This window comes from Scyliorhinus torazame, chromosome 26 (genome assembly GCF_047496885.1).
Source record: "Scyliorhinus torazame isolate Kashiwa2021f chromosome 26, sScyTor2.1, whole genome shotgun sequence".
Lineage (NCBI taxonomy): Eukaryota > Metazoa > Chordata > Chondrichthyes > Carcharhiniformes > Scyliorhinidae > Scyliorhinus > Scyliorhinus torazame.
Window position 1 is genome coordinate 32,522,608 of NC_092732.1, and position 16,357 is coordinate 32,538,964.

The 16,357-nt window shown below is 55.5% G+C and overlaps 1 protein-coding gene across 1 annotated transcript in view; it reads right to left on the reverse strand.

The window, feature by feature from the left end:
* Positions 1-7,460: 7,460 nt before the first annotated feature.
* Positions 7,461-16,357, reverse strand: part of LOC140402944 (insulin-like growth factor 1 receptor) — a 125,158-nt gene continuing 116,261 nt past the window's right edge. The window contains exon 17 of the mRNA XM_072490586.1: positions 7,461-7,835. Within this exon, the coding sequence (XP_072346687.1) occupies positions 7,505-7,835 (331 nt within the window). The 3' untranslated portion in view covers positions 7,461-7,504. The remainder of the gene's footprint in view (positions 7,836-16,357) is intronic.

Below are 16,357 nucleotides of genomic sequence, written 5' to 3' on the forward strand. Positions count from 1 at the left end.
CAGAGAGAGGGAGGATTGTAGGGGCTGGAGGAGGTTACAGGGATATGGAGGGGGTGTAGGGTTGGAAGAGGTTACTGAGATAGGGAGGGGGTGTAGGGGCTGGAGGAGGTTACAGAGATAGGGAGGGGGGTGTAGGGGTTGGAGGAGGTTACAGAGATAGGGAGGGGGTGTAGGGCTGGAGGAGGTTACAGAGATAGGGAGGGTGTGTAGGGGCTGGAGGAGGTTACAGAGATAGGGAGGGGGTGTAGGGGGCTGGAGGAGGTTACTGAGATAGGGAGGGGGTGTGGGGAGCTGGAGGAGGTTACAGAGATAGGGAGGGGATGTAGGGGTTGGAGGAGGTTACAGAGATAGGGAGGGGGTGTAGGGGTTGGAGGAGGTAACAGAGATAGGGAGGGGGGTGTAGGGAGCTGGAGGAGGTTACAGAGATAGGGAGGGGGGTGTAGGGAGCTGGCGGAGGTTACAGAGATAGGGAGGGGGTGTAGGGGTTGGAGGAGGTTACAGAGATAGGGAGGGGGTGTAGGGAGCTGGAGGAGGTTACAGAGATAGGGAGGGGGTGTAGGGGCTGGAGGAGGTTACAGAGATAGGGAAGGGGTGTAGAGGCTGGAGGGGGTTACAGAGATAGGGAGGGGGGTGTACGGGCTGGAGGTTACAGAGATAGGGAGGGGGTGTAGGGGCTGGAGGAGGTTACTGAGATAGGGAGGGGGTGTAGGGGCTGGAGCAGGTTACAGAGTTAGGGAGGTGGTGTAGGGGCTGGAGGAGGTTACAGAGATAGGGAGGGGGTGTAGGGGCTGGAGGAGGTTACAGAGATAGGGAGGGTTGGAGGGGCTGGAGGAGGTTACAGAGATAGGGAGGGTTGTAGGGGCTGGAGGAGGTTACAGAGAGAGGGAGAATTGTAGGGGCTGGAGGAGGTTAGAGATAGGGAGGGGGTGTAGGGGCTGGAGAAGGTGACAGAGATAGGGAGGGGGTGTAGGGGCTGGAGGAGGTTACAGAGATCGGGAGGTGGTGTAGGGGCTGGAGGAGGTTACAGAGATAGGGAGGGGGTGTCGGGGCTGGAGGAGGTTACAGAGTTAGGGAGGGGGTGTAGGGGCTCGAGGAGGTTACAGAGATAGGGAGGGAGTGTAGGGGCTGGAGGAGGTTACAGAGATAGGGAGGGGGTGTAGGGACTGGAGCAGGTTACAGAGATAGGGAGGGGGGTGTCCGGCTGGAGGAGGTTACAGAGATAGGGAGGGGGTGTAGGGGCTGGAGGAGGTTACAGAGATAGGGAGGGTTGTAGGGGATGGAGGAGGTTACAGAGATAGGGAGGGGGTGTAGGGGCTGGAGGAGGTTACAGAGATAGGGAGGGTTGTAGGGGCTGGAGGAGGTTACAGAGAGACGGAGAATTGTAGGGGCTGGAGGAGGTTACAGGGATATGGAGGTGGTGTAGGGGCTGGAGGAGGTTACAGAGATAGGGAGGGGGTGGAGGGGCTGGAGGAGGTTACAGAGATAGGGAGGTGGTGTAGGGGCTGGAGGAGGTTACAGAGATAGGGAGGGGGTGTAGGGGCTGGAGGAGGTTACAGAGTTAGGGAGGGGGTGTAGGGGCTGGAGGAGGTTACAGAGATAGGGAGGGAGTGTAGGGGCTGGAGGAGGTTACAGAGATAGGGAGGGGGTGTAGGGGCTGGAGGAGGTTACAGAGAGAGGGAGGGGGTGTAGGGACTGGATCAGGTTACAGAGATAGGGAGGGGGTGTAGGGGCTGGAGGAGGTTACAGAGATAGGGATGGGGGTGTCCGGCTGGAGGAGGTTACAGAGATAGGGAGGGGGTGTAGGGGCTGGAGGAGGTTACAGAGATAGGGAGGGTTGTAGGGGATGGAGGAGGTTACAGAGATAGGGAGGGGGTGTAGGGGTTGGAGGAGGTTACAGAGATAGGGAGGGTTGTAGGGGCTGGAGGAGGTTACAGAGGTAGGGAGGGGGGTGTATGGGCTGGTGGAGTTTACAGAGAGAGGGAGGATTGTAGGGGCTGGAGGAGGTTACAGGGATATGGAGGGGGTGTAGGGTTGGAAGAGGTTACTGAGATAGGGAGGGGGTGTAGGGGCTGGAGGAGGTTACAGAGATAGGGAGGGGGGTGTAGGGGTTGGAGGAGGTTACAGAGATAGGGAGGGGGTGCAGGGCTGGAGGAGGTTACAGAGATAGGGAGGGTGTGTAGGGGCTGGAGGAGGTTACAGAGATAGGGAGGGGGTGTAGGGGGCTGGAGGAGGTTACTGAGATAGGGAGGGGGTGTGGGGAGCTGGAGGAGGTTACAGAGATAGGGAGGGGATGTAGGGGTTGGAGGAGGTTACAGAGATAGGGAGGGGGTGTAGGGTTGGAGGAGGTAACAGAGATAGGGAGGGGGGTGTAGGGAGCTGGAGGAGGTTACAGAGATAGGGAGGGGGGTGTAGGGAGCTGGCGGAGGTTACAGAGATAGGGAGGGGGTGTAGGGGTTGGAGGAGGTTACAGAGATAGGGAGGGGGTGTAGGGAGCTGGAGGAGGTTACAGAGATAGGGAGGGGGTGTAGGGGCTGGAGGAGGTTACAGAGATAGGGAGGGTTGTAGGGGCTGGAGGAGGTTACAGAGAGACGGAGAATTGTAGGGGCTGGAGGAGGTTACAGGGATATGGAGGTGGTGTAGGGGCTGGAGGAGGTTACAGAGATAGGGAGGGGGTGTAGGGGCTGGAGGAGGTTACAGAGATAGGGAGGTGGTGTAGGGGCTGGAGGAGGTTACAGAGATAGGGAGGGGGTGTAGGGGCTGGAGGAGGTTACAGAGTTAGGGAGGGGGTGTAGGGGCTGGAGGAGGTTACAGAGATAGGGAGGGAGTGTAGGGGCTGGAGGAGGTTACAGAGATAGGGAGGGGGTGTAGGGGCTGGAGGAGGTTACAGAGAGAGGGAGGGGGTGTAGGGACTGGATCAGGTTACAGAGATAGGGAGGGGGTGTAGGGGCTGGAGGAGGTTACAGAGATAGGGATGGGGGTGTCCGGCTGGAGGAGGTTACAGAGATAGGGAGGGGGTGTAGGGGCTGGAGGAGGTTACAGAGATAGGGAGGGTTGTAGGGGATGGAGGAGGTTACAGAGATAGGGAGGGGGTGTAGGGGTTGGAGGAGGTTACAGAGATAGGGAGGGTTGTAGGGGCTGGAGGAGGTTACAGAGGTAGGGAGGGGGGTGTATGGGCTGGTGGAGTTTACAGAGAGAGGGAGGATTGTAGGGGCTGGAGGAGGTTACAGGGATATGGAGGGGGTGTAGGGTTGGAAGAGGTTACTGAGATAGGGAGGGGGTGTAGGGGCTGGAGGAGGTTACAGAGATAGGGAGGGGGGTGTAGGGGTTGGAGGAGGTTACAGAGATAGGGAGGGGGTGCAGGGCTGGAGGAGGTTACAGAGATAGGGAGGGTGTGTAGGGGCTGGAGGAGGTTACAGAGATAGGGAGGGGGTGTAGGGGGCTGGAGGAGGTTACTGAGATAGGGAGGGGGTGTGGGGAGCTGGAGGAGGTTACAGAGATAGGGAGGGGATGTAGGGGTTGGAGGAGGTTACAGAGATAGGGAGGGGGTGTAGGGGTTGGAGGAGGTAACAGAGATAGGGAGGGGGGTGTAGGGAGCTGGAGGAGGTTACAGAGATAGGGAGGGGGGTGTAGGGAGCTGGCGGAGGTTACAGAGATAGGGAGGGGGTGTAGGGGTTGGAGGAGGTTACAGAGATAGGGAGGGGGTGTAGGGAGCTGGAGGAGGTTACAGAGATAGGGAAGGGGTGTAGGGGCTGGAGGAGGTTACAGAGATAGGGAAGGGGTGTAGAGGCTGGAGGGGGTTACTGAGATAGGGAGGGGGTGTAGGGGCTGGAGGAGGTTACAGAGTTAGGGAGGGGGTGTAGGGGTTGGAGGAGGTTACAGAGATAGGGAGGGGGTGTAGGGGCTGGAGGAGGTTACAGAGATAGGGAGGGGGTGTAGGGACTGGAGGAGGTTACAGAGATAGGGAGGGGGTGTAGGGGCTGGAGGAGGTTACAGAGATAGGGAGGGGGTGTAGGGGCTGGAGGAGGTTACAGAGATAGGGAGGGGGTGTCGGGGCTGGAGGAGGTTACAGAGATAGGGAGGGGGTGTAGAGGCTGGAGGAGGTTACAGAGATAGGGAGGGGGTGTAGGGGCTGGAGGAGGTTACAGAGATAGGGAGGGGGTGTAGGGGCTGGAGGAGGTTACAGAGATAGGGAGGGGCTTGTAGGGGCTGGAGGAGGTTACAGTGATAGGGAGGGGGTGTAGGGACTGGAGGAGGTTACAGAGATTGGGAGGGGGTGTAGGGGCTGGAGGAGGTTACAGAGATAGGGAGGGGGTGTAGGGGCTGGAGGAGGTTACAGAGATAGGGAGGGGCTTGTAGGGGCTGGAGGAGGTTACAGTGATAGGGAGGGGGTGTAGGGACTGGAGGAGGTTACAGAGATTGGGAGGGGGTGCAGGGGCTGGAGGAGGTTACAGAGATAGGGAGGGGGTGTAGGGGCTGGAGGAGGTTACAGAGATAGGGAGGGAGTGTAGGGGCTGGAGGAGGTTACAGAGATAGGGAGGGGGTGTAGGGGCTGGAGGAGGTTACAGAGATAGGGAGGGGGTGTAGGGGCTGGAGAGGTTACAGAGATAGGGAGGGGGTGTAGGGGCTGGAGGAGGTTACAGAGATAGGGAGGGGGTGTAGGGGCTGGAGAGGTTACAGAGATAGGGAGGTGGTGTAGGGGCTGGAGGAGGTTACAGGGATAGGGAGGGGGTGTAGGGGCTGGAGGAGGTTACAGAGATAGGGAGGGGGTGTAGAGGCTGGAGGAGGTTACAGAGATAGGGAGGGGGTGTAGGGGCTGGAGGAGGTTACAGAGATAGGGAGGGGATGTAGGGGCTGGAGGAGGTTACAGAGATAGGGAGGGGGTGTAGAGGCTGGAGGATGTTACAGAGATAGGGAGGGGGTGTAGGGGCTGGAGGAGGTTACAGAGATAGGGAGGAGGTGTAGGGGCTGGAGGAGGTTACAGAGATAGGGAGGGGATGTAGGGGCTGGAGGAGGTTACAGAGATAGGGAGGGGGTGTAGGGGCTGGAGGAGGTTACAGAGATAGGGAGGGGGTGTCGGGGCTGGAGGAGGTTACAGAGATAGGGAGGGGGTGTAGGGGGCTGGAGGAGGTGACAGAGATAGGGAGGGGGTGTTGGGGCTGGAGGAGGTTACAGAGATAGGGAGGGGGTGTAGGGGCTGGAGGAGGTTACAGAGATAGGGAGGGGGTGTAGGGGCTGGAGGAGGTTACAGAGATAGGGAGGGGGTGTAGGGGCTGGAGGAGGTAACAGAGATAGGGAGGGTGTGTAGGGGCTGGAGGAGGTTACAGAGATAGGGAGGGGGTGTAGGGGCTGGAGGAGGTTACAGAGATAGGGAGGGGGTCTAGGGGCTGGAGGAGGTTACAGAGATAGGGAGGGGGTGTAGGGGCTGGAGGAGGTTACAGAGATAGGGAGGGGGTGTAGGGGCTGGAGGAGGTAACAGAGATAGGGAGGGTGTGTAGGGGCTGGAGGAGGTTACAGAGATAGGGAGGGGGTGTAGGGGCTGGAGGAGGTTACAGAGATAGGGAGGGGGTGTAGGGGCTGGAGGAGGTTACAGAGATAGGGAGGGGGTGTAGGTGCTGGAGGAGGTTACAGAGATAGGGAGGGGGGTGGGTACCAGCGCCTCCTCCTGGCAGCCGCGCCCACAGACCTGTACCCCGAACCCCCACCCCGGCCTCTGAAACCCTCGCTGCTGTATAGAAGCCTGACGTTCCCTGATGCCTTGGCCCCCCTGAATTCTGCGCTTTCCATGGTGGACACTGCCATCCGGTGGACAGGCCCCTCAGGTACATCTCGGGGAACCTCCTCCAATTCATTCTGGCATTGATGTGACGCCGTCCACAGTCGCAGGACACTGGGGAACACGTCACTGCGAATCAACTGCCCCTGAAGCACACTCACTGATGTAGGGGTGAATGAACCCCATGTACGTACAGCAAGAGTCCAAAATCGGCAGTGAAATTATTTGGTTTTAACCGAGGCAGAAATGCTTCATCGCATTGCTGGGAGATGGAGCCTGCTGTACAGCGCAGTGACCAGGGCTCCTTGTCCACTCGATAGATCAGCGGGGCTCTCAGTCCAGTGTATCAGCTCCCTCAGTACTGACCCTCCCACAGGGCGTCGCTCCCTCAGCACTGACCCTCCGTCAGTGCGGCACTCCCTCAGTACTGACCCTCTGACAGTGCGGCACTCCCTCAGTACTGACCCTCCCACAGGGCGGCGCTCCCTCAGCACTGACCCTCCGACAGTGCGGCACTCCCTCAGCACTGACCCTCCGACAGTGCGGCACTCCCTCAGTACTGACCCTCTGACAGTGCGGCGCTCCCTCAGTACTGACCCTCTGACAGCGCTGCGCTCCCTCAGTACTGACCCTCCGACAGTGCGGCGCTCCCTCAGTACTGACCCTCCCACAGTGCGGCGCTCCCTCAGTACTGACCCTCCCACAGTGCGGCGCTCCCTCAGTACTGACCCTCTGACAGTGCGGCACTCCCTCAGTACTGACCCTCCCACAGTGCGGCGCTCCCTCAGTACTGACCCTCTGACAGTGCGGCGCTCCCTCAGTACTGAGCCTCTGACAGTGCGGCACTCCCTCAGTACTGACCCTCTGACAGTGCGGCACTCCCTCAGTACTGATCCTCTGACAGTACGGCACTCCCTCAGTACTGACCCCCCCACAGTGCGGCGCTCCCTCAGTACTGACCCTCTGACAGTGCGGCGCTCCCTCAGTACTGACCCTCTGACAGTGCGGCACTCCCTCAGTACTGACCCTCTGACAGTGCGGCACTCCCTCAGTACTGACCCTCTGACAGTGCGGAGCTCCCTCAGTACTGACCCTCTGAGAGTGCGGAGCTCCCTTAGTACTGACCCTCCCACAGTGCGGCACTACCTCAGTACTGAGCCTCTGACAGTGCGGCGCTCCCTCAGTACTGACCCTCTGACAGTGCGGCACTCCCTCAGTACTGACCCTCTGACAGTGCGGCGCTCCCTCAGTACTGACCCTCTGACAGTGCGGCACTCCCTCAGTACTGACCCTCTGACAGTGCGGCGCTCCCTCAGTACTGACCCTCTGACAATGCGGGACTCCCTGACCCTGGATTAAGGGGTCAGGTCTCTAGTGTGGGGGTTACTCAGCGAGTAAATCATCTTTCCCGATCCGGAATTTGACCATGACTGGAAATCGCTGAGCCCCTTGTCGGCCTCCCCTGTCACAGGCGGTCGAGAAAACATTCGGCCTCAGTGAGATAGAGAAAGATTTATTTCGGATACATAACAAAGTTGAAACATGACGTCGGTTCCGGTTCTATGTTCACATCTTTCGGCCGATTTCGATTTCTGAAAACAATATCACTCTGCCGATGTCTGCTTGGCCGACGGAGGGAGGGCTGGCGGAGAGGGGGGGGCGGAGAGGGGGGGGCGGAGAGGGGGGGGCGGAGAGGGGGGGCGGAGGGTTCCGAACGGAATTGGGCCCTCTCTACAGACTATCCTCGGCCAAGGGTGCCGCCCATGTCCCCGGGCCCCCTACAGAACCGTTCAGGTGGCAGTACCCCGGCATGTCGTCCTGGCCACGCTGGGAGTAAGGCTTGGGCCCGCTACGGGGAGTCCGGTGTCCGGAGGACGGCGACGAGGCTGCCTGGGGAGAGCCGGCTGAGGCTCCCGAATCCAGCAGCTGAGCCTCCTGGCTGTGGAAGAAGGAGACATCGCGGAAGCTCGGGCGCAGGGCGTCGGTCAACTGCTCAAGGATCTGCATGAAGCTAGGCCGAGACTTCGGGGTCGGAAGCCAGCAGAGGTGCATCAGATCGTGGCTGGAAAAGAGGCGGAAACGGTCATCGTCAAACACTCCCAGGACAGGTACAGCACGGGGTTAGATACAGAGTAAAGCTCCCTCTACACTGTCCCCATCAAACACTCCCAGGACAGGTACAGCACAGGGTTAGACACAGAGTAACGCTCCCTCTACACTGTCCCCATCAAACAATCCCAGGACAGGTACAGCACGGGGTTAGATACAGTGTAAAGCTCCCTCTACACTGTCCCCATCAAACACTCCCAGGACAGGTACAGCACGGGGTGAGATACAGAGTAAAGTTCCCTCTACACTGTCCCCATCAAACACTCCCAGGACAGGTACAGCACGGGGTGAGATACAGAGTAACGCTCCCTCTACACTGTCCCCATCAAACAATCCCAGGACAGGTACAGCACGGGGTTAGATACAGAGTAATGCTCCCTCTACACTGTCCCCATCAAACACTCCCAGGACAGGTACAGCACGGGGTGAGATACAGAGTAAAGTTCCCTCTACACTGTCCCCATCAAACACTCCCAGGTCAGGTACAGCAAGGGGTTAGATACAGAGTAACGCTCCCTCTACACTGTCCCCATCAAACAATCCCAGGACAGGTACAGCAAGGGGTTAGATACAGAGTAAAGCTCCCTCTAGACTGTCCCCATCAAACACTCCCAGGACAGGTACAGCACGGGGTTAGATACAGAGTAAAGCACCCTCTACTTTGTCCCCATCAGACACTCCCAGGACTGGTACAGCACGGGGTTAGATACAGAGTAAAGCACCCTCTACACTTTCCCCACCAAACACTCCCAGGACTGGTACAGCACGGGGTTAGATACAGAGTAAAGCTCCCTCTACACTGCCTCCATCAAACACTCCCAGGACAGGTAGAGTACGGGTTAGATACAGAGTAAAGCTCCCTCTACACTGTCCCCATCAAACACTCCCAGGACAGATACAGCACAGGGTTAGATACAGAATAAAGCTCCCTCTACACTGTCCCCATCAAACACTCCCAGGACAGGTACAGCACGGGGTTAGATACAGAGTAAAGCTCCCTCTACACTGTCCCCATCAAACACTCCCAGGACAGGTACAGCACGGGGTTAGATACAGAGTAAAGCTCCCTCTACACTGTCCCCATCAAACACTCCCAGGACAGGTACAGCACGGGGTTAGATACAGAGTAAAGCTCCCTCTACACCGTCCCCATCAAACACTCCCAGGACAGGTACAGCACGGGGTTAGATACAGAGTAAAGCTCCCTCTACACTGTCCCCATCAAACACTCCCAGGACAGGTACAGCACGGGGTTAGATACAGAGTAAAGCTCCCTCTACACTGTCCCCATCAAACACTCCCAGGTCAGGTACAGCACGGGGTTAGATACAGAGTAAAGCTCCCTCTAGACTGCCCCCATCAAACACTCCCAGGACAGGTACAGCACGGGGTTAGATACAGAGTAAAGCACCCTCTACTTTGTCCCCATCAGACACTCCCAGGACTGGTACAGCACGGGGTTAGATACAGAGTAAAGCACCCTCTACACTGTCCCCATCAAACACTCCCAGGACTGGTACAGCATGGGGTTAGATACAGAGTAAAGCTCCCTCTACACTGCCTCCATCAAACACTCCGAGGACAGGTACAGTACGGGTTAGATACAGAGTAAAGCTCCCCCTACACTGTCCCCATCAAACACTCCCAGGACAGATACAGCACAGGGTTAGATACAGAGTAAAGCTCCCTCTACACTGTCCCCATCAAACACTCCCAGGACAGGTACAGCACGGGGTTAGATACAGAGTAAAGCTCCCTCTACACTGCCCCCATCAAACACTCCCAGGACAGGTACAGCAAGGGGTTAGATACAGAGTAAAGCTCCCTCTAGACTGTCCCAATCAAACACGCCCAGGACAGGTACAGCACGGGGTTAGATACAGAGTAAAGCTCCCTCTGCACTGTCCCCATCAAACACTCCCAGGACAGGTACAGCACGGGGTTAGATACAGAGTAAAGCTCCCTCTACACTGACCCCATCAAACACTCCCAGGACAGGTACAGCACGAGGTTAGATACAGAGTAAAGCTCCCTCTACACTGTCCCCATCAAACACTCCCAGGACAGGTACAGCACGGGGTTAGATACAGAGTAAAGCTCCCTCTACACCGTCCCCATCAAACACTCCCAGGACAGGTACAGCACGGGGTTAGATACAGAGTAAAGCTCCCTCTACACTGTCCCCATCAAACACTCCCAGGACAGGTACAGCACAGGGTTAGATACAGAGTAAAGCTCCCTCTAGACTGTCCCCATCAAACACTCCCAGGACAGGTACAGCACGGGCTTAGATACAGAGTAAAGCACCCTCCACTTTGTCCCCATCAGACACTCCCAGGACTGGTACAGCACGGGGTTAGATACAGAGTAAAGCACCCTCTACACTGTCCCCATCAAACACTCCCAGGACTGGTACAGCACGGGTTAGATACAGAGTAAAGCCCCCTCTACACTGCCTCCATCAAACACTCCCAGGACAGGTACAGTACGGGTTAGATACAGAGTAAAGCTCCCTCTACACTGTCCCCATCAAACACTCCCAGGACAGATACAGCACAGGGTTAGATACAGAGTAAAGTTCCCTCTACACTGTCCCCATCAAACACTCCCAGGACAGGTACAGTACGGGTTAGATACAGAGTAAAGCTCCCTCTACACTGTCCCCATCAAACACTCCCAGGACAGGTACAGTACGGGTTAGATACAGAGTAAAGCAACCTCTACACTGACCCCATCAAACACTCCCAGGACAGGTACAGCACGGGGTTAGATACAGAGTAAAGCTCCCTCTACACTGTCCCCATCAAACAGTCCCACGACAGGTACAGCACGGAATTAGATACAGCGTAAAGCTCCCTCTAGACTGTCCCCATCAAACACCCCCAGGACAGGTATAGCCCGGGGTTAGATACAGAGTAAAGCTCCCTCTACACTGTCTCCATCAAACTCTCCCAGGACAGGTACAGCACGGGGTTAGATACAGAGTAAAGCTCCCTCTACACTGCCTCCATCAAACATTCCCAGGACAGGTACAGCACAGGGTTAGATACAGAGTAAAGCTCCCTCTACACTGTCCCCATCAAACACTCCCCGGACAGGTACAGTACGGGTTAGATGCAGAGTAAAGCTCCCTCTACACTGTCCCCATCAAACACTCCCAGGACAGGTACAGCACGGGGTTAGATACAGAGTTAAGCTCCCTCTACACTGTCCCCATCAAACACTCCCAGGACAGGTACAGCAAGGGGTTAGATACAGAGTAAAACTCCCTCTACACCGTCCCCATCAAACACACCCAGTACAGGTACAGCACGGGGTTAGGTACATAGTAAAGCTCCCTCTACACTCTCTCCATCAAACACTCCCAGGACAGGTACAGCACGGGGTTAGATACAGAGTAAAGCTCCCTCTACACTGTCCCCATCAAACACTCCCAGGACAGGTACAGCACGGGGTTAGATACAGAGTAAAGCACCCTCTACTTTGTCCCCATCAAACACTCCCAGGACAGGTACAGCACGGGGTTAGATACAGAGTAAAGCTCCCTCTACACTGTCCCCATCAAACACTCCCAGGTCAGGTACTGCACGGGGTTAGATACAGAGTAAAGCTCCCTCTACACTGTCCCCATCAAACACTCCCAGGTCAGGTACAGCAAGGGGTTAGATACAGAGTAACGCTCCCTCTACACTGTCCCCATCAAACAATCCCAGGACAGGTACAGCAAGGGGTTAGATACAGAGTAAAGCTCCCTCTAGACTGTCCCCATCAAACACTCCCAGGACAGGTACAGCACGGGGTTGGATACAGAGTAAAGCACCCTCTACTTTGTCCCCATCAGACACTCCCAGGACTGGTACAGCACGGGGTTAGATACAGAGTAAAGCACCCTCTACACTTTCCCCATCAAACACTCCCAGGACTGGTACAGCAGGGGGTTAGATACAGAGTAAAGCTCCCTCTACACTGCCTCCATCAAACACTCCCAGGACAGGTACAGTACGGGTTAGATACAGAGTAAAGCTCCCTCTACACTGTCCCCATCAAACACTCCCAGGACAGATACAGCACAGGGTTAGATACAGAGTAAAGCTCCCTCTACACTGGCCCCATCAAACAGTCCCAGGACAGGTACAGCACGGAATTAGATACAGCATAAAGCTCCCTCTAGACTGTCCCCATGAAACACCCCAGGACAGGTATAGCCCGGGGTTAGATACAGAGTAAAGCTCCCTCTACACTGTCTCCATCAAACTCTCCCAGGACAGGTACAGCACGGGGTTAGATACAGAGTAAAGCTCCCTCTACACTGCCTCCATCAAACATTCCCAGGACAGGTACAGCACAGGGTTAGATACAGAGTAAAGCTCCCTCTACACTGTCCCCATCAAACATTCCCAGGACAGGTACAGCACGGGGTTATATACAGAGTAAAGCTCTCTCTACACTGTCCCCATCAAACACTCCCAGGACAGGTACAGCACGGGGTTACATACAGAGTAAAGCTCCCTCTACACTGTCCCCATCAAACACTCGCAGGACAGGTACAGTACGGGTTAGATACAGAGTAAAGCTCCCTCTACACTGTCGCCATCAAACACTCCCCGGACAGGTACAGTACGGGTTTGATGCAGAGTAAAGCTCCCTCTACACTGTCCCCATCAAACACTCCCAGGACAGGTACAGCACGGGGTTAGATACAGAGTTAAGCTCCCTCTACACTGTCCCCATCAAACACTCCCAGGACAGGTACAGCAAGGGGTTAGATACAGAGTAAAGCTCCCTCTACACCGTCCCCATCAAACACACCCAGTACAGGTACAGCACGGGGTTAGGTACATAGTAAAGCTCCCTCTACACTCTCCCCATCAAACACTCCCAGGACAGGTACAGCACGGGGTTAGATACAGAGTAAAGCTCCCTCTACACTGTCCCCATCAAACACTCCTAGGACAGGTACAGCACGGGGTTAGATACAGAGTAAAGGTCCCTCTACACTGTCCCCATCAAACACTCCCAGGACAGGCACAGCACGGGGTTAGATACAGAGTAAAGCTCCCTCTACACTGTCCGCATCCAACACTCCCAGAAAAGGTACAGCACGGGGTTAGATACAGAGTAAAGCTCCCTCTACACTGTCCCCATCAAACACTCCCAGGACAGGTACAGCACGGGGTTAGATACAGAGTAAAGCTCTCTCTACACTGCCCCCATCAAACACTCCCAGGACAGGTACAGCAAGGGGTTAGATACAGAGTAAAGCTCCCTCTAGACTGTCCCAACCAAACACGCCCAGGACAGGTACAGCACGGGGTTAGATACAGAGTAAAGCTCCCTCTGCACTGTCCCCATCAAACACTCCCAGGACAGGTACAGCACGGGGGTAGATACAGAGTAAAGCACCCTCTACACTGTCCCCATCAAACACTCCCAGGACTGGTACAGCACGGGGTTAGATACAGAGTAAAGCACCCTCTACACTGTCCCCATCAAACACTCCCAGGACTGGTACAGCACGGGGTTAGATACAGAGTAAAGCCCCCTCTACACTGCCTCCATCAAACACTCCCAGGACAGGTACAGTACGGGTTAGATACAGAGTAAAGCTCCCTCTACACTGTTCCCATCAAACAATCCCAGGACAGATACAGCACAGGGTTAGATACAGAGTAAAGCTCCCTCTACACTGTCCCCATCAAACACTCCCAGGACAGGTACAGTACGGGTTAGATACAGAGTAAAGCTCCCTCTACACTGTCCCCATCAAACACTCCCAGGACAGGTACAGTACGGGTTAGATACAGAGTAAAGCTCCCTCTACACTGACCCCATCAAACACTCCCAGGACAGGTACAGCACGGGGTTAGATACAGAGTAAAGCTCCCTCTACACTGTCCCCATCAAACAGTCCCAGGACAGGTACAGGACGGAATTAGATACAGCGTAAAGCTCCCTCTAGACTGTCCCCATCAAACACCCCCAGGACAGGTATAGCCCGGGGTTAGATACAGAGTAAAGCTCCCTCTACACTGTCTCCATCGTACTCTCCCAGGACAGGTACAGCACGGGGTTAGATACAGAGTAAAGCTCCCTCTACACTGCCTCCATCAAACATTCCCAGGACAGGTACAGCACAGGGTTAGATACAGAGTAAAGCTCCCTCTACACTGTCCCCATCAAAGACTCCCCGGACAGGTAAAGTACGGGTTAGATGCAGAGTAAAGCTCCCTCTACACTGTCCCCATCAAACACTCCCAGGACAGGTACAGCACGGGGTTAGATACAGAGTTAAGCTCCCTCCACACTGTCCCCATCAAACACTCCCAGGACAGGTACAGCACGGGGTTAGATACAGAGTAAAGCACCCTCTACTTTGTCCCCATCAGACACTCCCAGGACTGGTACAGCACGGGGTTAGATACAGAGTAAAGCACCCTCTACACTTTCCCCATCAAACACTCCCAGGACTGGTACAGCAGGGGGTTAGATACAGAGTAAAGCTCCCTCTACACTGCCTCCATCAAACACTCCGAGGACAGGTACAGTACGGGTTAGATACAGAGTAAAGCTCCCTCTACACTGGCCCCATCAAACAGTCCCAGGACAGGTACAGCACGGAATTAGATACAGCATAAAGCTCCCTCTAGACTGTCCCCATCAAACACCCCCAGGACAGGTATAGCCCGGGGTTAGATACAGAGTAAAGCTCCCTCTACACTGTCCCCATCAAACACTCCCAGGTCAGGTACAGCAAGGGGTTAGATACAGAGTAAAGCTCCCTCTACACTGTCCCCATCAAACACTCCCAGGACAGGTACAGCACGGGGTTAGATACAGAGTAAAGCTCCCTCTACACTGTCCCCATCAAACACTCGCAGGACAGGTACAGTACGGGTTAGATACAGAGTAAAGCTCCCTCTACACTGTCGCCATCAAACACTCCCCGGAGAGGTACAGTACGGGTTTGATGCAGAGTAAAGCTCCCTCTACACTGTCCCCATCGAACACTCCCAGGACAGGTACAGCACGGGGTTAGATACAGAGTTAAGCTCCCTCTACACTGTCCCCATCAAACACTCCCAGGACAGGTACAGCAAGGGGTTAGATACAGAGTAAAGCTCCCTCTACACTGTCCCCATCAAACACACCCAGTACAGGTACAGCACGGGGTTAGGTACATAGTAAAGCTCCCTCTACACTCTCGCCATCAAACACTCCCAGGACAGGTACAGCACGGGGTTAGATACAGAGTAAAGCTCCCTCTACACTGTCCCCATCAAACACTCCTAGGACAGGTACAGCACGGGGTTAGATACAGAGTAAAGGTCCCTCTACACTGTCCCCATCAAACACTCCCAGGACAGGCACAGCACGGGGTTAGATACAGAGTAAAGCTCCCTCTACACTGTCCGCATCAAACACTCCCAGAACAGGTACAGCACGGGGTTAGATACAGAGTAAAGCTCCCTCTACACTGTCCCCATCAAACACTCCCAGTACAGGTACAGCACGGGGTTAGATACAGAGTAAAGCTCCCTCTACACTGTCCCCATCAAACACTCCCAGGTCAGGTACTGCACGGGGTTAGATACAGAGTAAAGCTCCCTCTACACTGTCCCCATCAAACACTCCCAGGTCAGGTACAGCAAAGGGTTAGATACAGAGTAAAGCTCCCTCTACACTGTCCCCATCAAACACTCCCTGGACAGGTACAGCAAGGGGTTAGATACAGAGTAAAGCTCCCTCTAGACTGTCCCCATCAAACACTCCCAGGACTGGTACAGCAGGGGGTTAGATACAGAGCAAAGCTCCCTCTAGACTGTCCCCATCAAACACCCCCAGGACAGGTATAGCCCGGGGTTAGATACAGAGTAAAGCTCCCTCTACACTGTCTCCATCAAACTCTCCCAGGACAGGTACAGCACGGGGTTAGATACAGAGTAAAGGTCCCTCTACACTGTCCCCATCAAACACTCCCAGGACAGGCACAGCACGGGGTTAGATACAGAGTAAAGCTCCCTCTACACTGTCCGCATCAAACACTCCCAGAACAGGTACAGCACGGGGTTAGATACAGAGTAAAGCTCCCTCTACACTGTCCCCATCAAACACTCCCAGGACAGGTACTGCACAGGGTTAGATACAGAGTAAAGCTCCCTCTACACTGTCCCCATCAAACACTCCCAGGACAGGTACAGCACGGGGTTAGATACAGAGTAAAGCTCCCTCTACACTGTCCCCATCAAACACTCCCAGGTCAGGTACTGCACGGGGTTAGATACAGAGTAAAGCTCCCTCTACACTGTCCCCATCAAACACTCCCAGGTCAGGTACAGCAAGGGGTTAGATACAGAGTAAAGCTCCCTCTACACTGTCCCCATCAAACACTCCCTGGACAGGTACAGCAAGGGGTTAGATACAGAGTAAAGCTCCCTCTAGACTGTCCCCATCAAACACGCCCAGGACAGGTACAGC